The sequence below is a fragment of the Nestor notabilis genome, unplaced genomic scaffold (genome assembly GCF_000696875.1).
Source record: "Nestor notabilis isolate BGI_N333 unplaced genomic scaffold, ASM69687v1 scaffold15431, whole genome shotgun sequence".
Lineage (NCBI taxonomy): Eukaryota > Metazoa > Chordata > Aves > Psittaciformes > Psittacidae > Nestor > Nestor notabilis.
This window is the reverse complement of record NW_009913479.1, coordinates 14,575-18,627: the sequence shown is the minus strand read 5'-3', so window position 1 is coordinate 18,627 and position 4,053 is coordinate 14,575. Positions and strand designations below refer to the sequence as shown.

Genomic DNA, 4,053 nt, shown 5'->3' with positions numbered 1-4,053 from the left:
AGGAGCTTTAAGGTCCCTTCCAACCCAAACCACTCCGTGAGTCTATTAGTAGGGTCATCATGTTGTAGTTGTTTTGTCCTCTGTTTTCACTCTGCATTCTTGTATCTTTATGTTAGATGTTTAGGTGTTAAACTAACCCAAGATGCCTCTTTCTCTTTCTCCTCAGCTTCCAGTAAGAAGTGTCAAAGCCCGCCCCAAGAAGAAAGCTGCAGGCTCTCTTGCTTCTGTTGAGTCATCCTAAGGCAACCTCCCCTTCCCCAGCACCTGTCTCTGTCCTGGGATTTACCTGTCACTTTTGAGGGGAAACTCTCCAAAGGAAGTGAGCTGAGATTCATGTACATAACAGATACTGCTTCGTAGAGCTCATTCTGAGGCAAGGGGGAGGCTGGGATTCAGAACATGGAGTAGAGGATACACATCCTCAGGAATTTTCTCCTTTTCATCTCTCTGTTGGAGGGAATGCTGATATGTCTGTACATAGCCTGTTGCTTTGGAATTCTCTCTGTATAACCCTAGTTGAGGAGAGTCTTTGCTGGGAGATCTGACTAGGGTTAGAGACATCCATTGCACAGAAGCTGGAAAAATGCTAGACACTGGAGTTCCACAGGGGTGGGTGGCTCCCTAAAATGCCTTGTCTTGCTCTGGGTATTCTTCTGCAGCTGTGTGTTGTTAAGAAGTGCCCACAATACATCATCCTCCTTAAGAATGGACTGAAACCGATCATGTCCATCCCCTTTGAGAAGGTGACTGAAATGATGTATACTGAGTGCTTTTGAATCTAACGGACTGGCTCATGGGAGGAGTATGCTACATACCCATTACTCGTACTGGAAGGTGAAGAGATAATTTTTTCTGGAAGGCGAAGGGAGATAATTGAAAAACTGAGTAATGAAGAAAATGTACTCTTATATGCGTGTATGGTGGAGGAGATACTGTAACTGTAGGTACAGTAGTAACTGTAACAGTTAACTATTGAGAAAGAAAGTTGGGCATTGATAAGATTTTGGCTCTTTTTCAAGCTGCTTGAATTTTATTTCAGGTTCTGTTGTTCACTTTGATTCCTGTGAGAGCATCAGAGTGAGGCGAGTCCCATGTAGTGGGAGAAGTTGGCAGGGAGACTGTTGCTTTGCCGTTTAGTGGTTGAACTCCATGTCATGCTGCTGCTTGTTACTTCAGACAGGTTTTCATTATAGCAGATGACTGGGGAAAGTCTGGCTCGATGTAGTCTGCAGGCATGTTGAGGATTTCAGGAGCCCTTTTCCTCTCAGCTGTAGGAAATCCAGTCGTCAGGGTATGAGAACTGATAAATAGCTGATGTATGAATTTTGCTAATTTCAGGATTCCTTTTTGGGGGGGGGGTAAAAAAGCAGGGAGTAGGGAACATTACTGGGACTAATGAGTCCTCTTGCTTTATCCTACTGCAGCCCTTGAACAAGTTTTCTGGTCTGACCGTGTGCCATGTTTATCAGTGTCCTAAAACTTGAGCAATAGGTAACACCTGGGACAGAACCACATTGTGGGAGTTAAATTGCAATGCTCCAGAGAAAATTTACATCATACCAAGCCATACTGGATTCTAATCTTTTGAACATTATTAAGGGGAGATCCCCAGTACAACTGCCAACAGTCAGTGGGAATTTGAGATGAGTAGGGTTCCTGTTGAGATCTATAATGGGAGAGCACCAGTATAGACATGGTTGTCTAAGACCATCAAGTATTCATTCAATCTTTAGTGAAAGTAGTTATCGAAGGAACCTGGCTCCTCTTTCCTTACTGAAGACCTTTAGCTCTAGGTGCAGGCATTTGTGTTTGCCCATGTCTTCTGCTGTCACATTTCTGAAATTACAGCGGATTGTTTACAGAGCCCCGTATTTTGCTGTTGATGTGTAGAAGCACTTCTGCAAGTAATATTACACGAGTGTTTCTGTCTGAAAGAGCAGCCCTTCAAAAGTTTGTAAAGTCGAAGATGAGGACTGAGTTATTTTTTCTTGTTTCCTATTGTCCTGGTGGCAGATTGCTACGAATTTACTATTTTAAGAAACCGGTTACTTCAGTTTTACTTTTATTTGTAGCTTTTAATTGAAGTCTTGACAGACCGTGTCAGACGCATCTTCCCAGAAATCCTTGTCCTAAATTATCCAGAAGGCAGGAGAAGACCCTTGACGTGGATTTGACTTTTGAATTTCACATTTAAAGAAAAAAAGCGAGTATTTTGTTCTTTTTACTTTGTTAGCAAACTGCGTACATGTCTCACTAGTACCTGCAGAGCATGTCCTGAAGCAGGAATTATTGCTGTTTCCAGAGGAAAGTTCTTTCTCCATCTAAGGGATAAAAATCTTTACGGGTTATGCGGAAGGTTCAGTTGCAAGGAATTGCTGTCTTAGATTTTAGTGTACTGAACAAAAGAGAACCATTATTCTCTATATACCAAGTACCTCTATGACCACATTTCTTGATTTATTTTTTTTTTCCCAGCTAAAAATTTCCATAGCAAATCATTTGTGTGAATCATTGTGAGGGACTTGATTTGGAAGCCAAGGGTTTATTAGTCTCCCCTTATGCTGATCATCGTGCCCTTTCCTTGTGCATGTGTTGTGATAGTCTCAGATTGCTCTGCTTTCATAGAGTGGCTTTCCAGAATGTTTTCTGCAATCTGTTCATTTGTAGTAACTCTTCCTACCTTGAAGCACAAACAGAATTTCTGAAGACTCAGTTTTGGTATTTTGTGTTTACCTTTGTCTTCCTGAGCTAGGTGCTGTGCTAAGTATCTTTCACTTACCATTGATGCTTGATGTCATTAGCCTGTGGGTATGCGTCAGTCTTATTGTGAGTACAGGGTAATTAAATGGCTTCTGCTTGTTAGAGACAGTCTGAAGAAGAGTTAAGGACTGTTACGTAGTGTGTGATACAGAGCTGACAATGTCAAGCAGCAGAACTTACCCAGAGCAAGAAAAATGTCTTAGCATGGACACTGTTTTCTTCTTCCGGTAGAAATGTGACTGCTCGATTGTGCTCTGCTTGATCAAAGCCTCGGCAGATCTGCCACCACCCACGTGACCTCTCAGTGGGTTGCTAGATACAGTTCTGCTTTGGATGGCACATTTTGGCGTAGAAATTCCCTTGTTAATGAGAACACTGAATGTGCTCTTTTGAGAAAATGCTTTTGTCAGCTGGTACTCATTGTTTTCAGCAGGTATGTTTCAGCAGGAAATGTTTCTCTTCGGTATCATCCGTGAGCTTCATTGTGCAATTAAGCAAATAATTACATCTTCACCTAGCAGTAGAATCCATTGTGTTCAGTAAGTCTTCATACCCCTTTGCTAATGTGCCTGGGCAGAGGTTAAAAACCAGAGAGAAAATGATACCTGAAGTTGCAGGAGGGGTGTGGGGCATGGAAGGGTGGGGGGTGTACGTGTCAGACTTTGTGTGCCTAAAAATTGCCCTGAAATACCTGTACCATAAGATACAAAGTAAAGCCAGGACTGCCTTTTGGAAAGAAATGTTGTACCTCCATGCTTTCTGATACTATGAGTCGGTTTTCTGCTGTTGGAAGAGAAAATAGTGAAATGTGGTTTCCCATCTGAGAAACTTAATGATTTGCTGCATAAAAGGGAACAGTGTTTACTTGCTTGGCAGTATCCTCCACAGTGGGTAAGAAATAGGAAAAGACTACTGTCAGGTTTTAAACCTTATACTTCAACTAAACATCTTAATTTCTTACTGTTCTTTATTGAGTTTCTGATTTTCCAGCCTTATGTTTCTGGGTCCAGGGGACTGATTTCTTTTAAACTAGTTTCCTTGGTAAGTAGAAAATGTATTAGAGGGGTGCCAGTGTTCTTCAAATTGCAAAGCTTCTGCTGGGGAAGCTACACCTTCCCCCATTTTAGTGAATTGAGTTCCAGTCATTGTTCTCTTGCAGTCTGGGCTTTCTTCTTTCATACATCCTTCTTGGAAGTGTGACTCCCTCACAATATACGGCCGAGTCTTTTTTGCCTTGAAAAGCAAGATATCTAGAGAACATCAGCTTCCCAGAAACCGTTGTTTATGCTTTGC

At 41.9% G+C, this 4,053-nt stretch overlaps 1 protein-coding gene across 1 annotated transcript in view; it reads left to right on the top strand.

Annotated features, from left to right (window-relative positions):
• REEP2 (receptor accessory protein 2) overlaps positions 1–579 on the top strand; it is a 5,907-nt gene extending 5,328 nt beyond the window's left edge. The window contains exon 6 of the mRNA XM_010023232.1: positions 167–579. Coding sequence (XP_010021534.1) covers positions 167–241 — 75 coding nt within the window. The 3' untranslated portion in view covers positions 242–579. The remainder of the gene's footprint in view (positions 1–166) is intronic.
• The last annotated feature ends 3,474 nt before the right edge of the window (positions 580–4,053 follow it).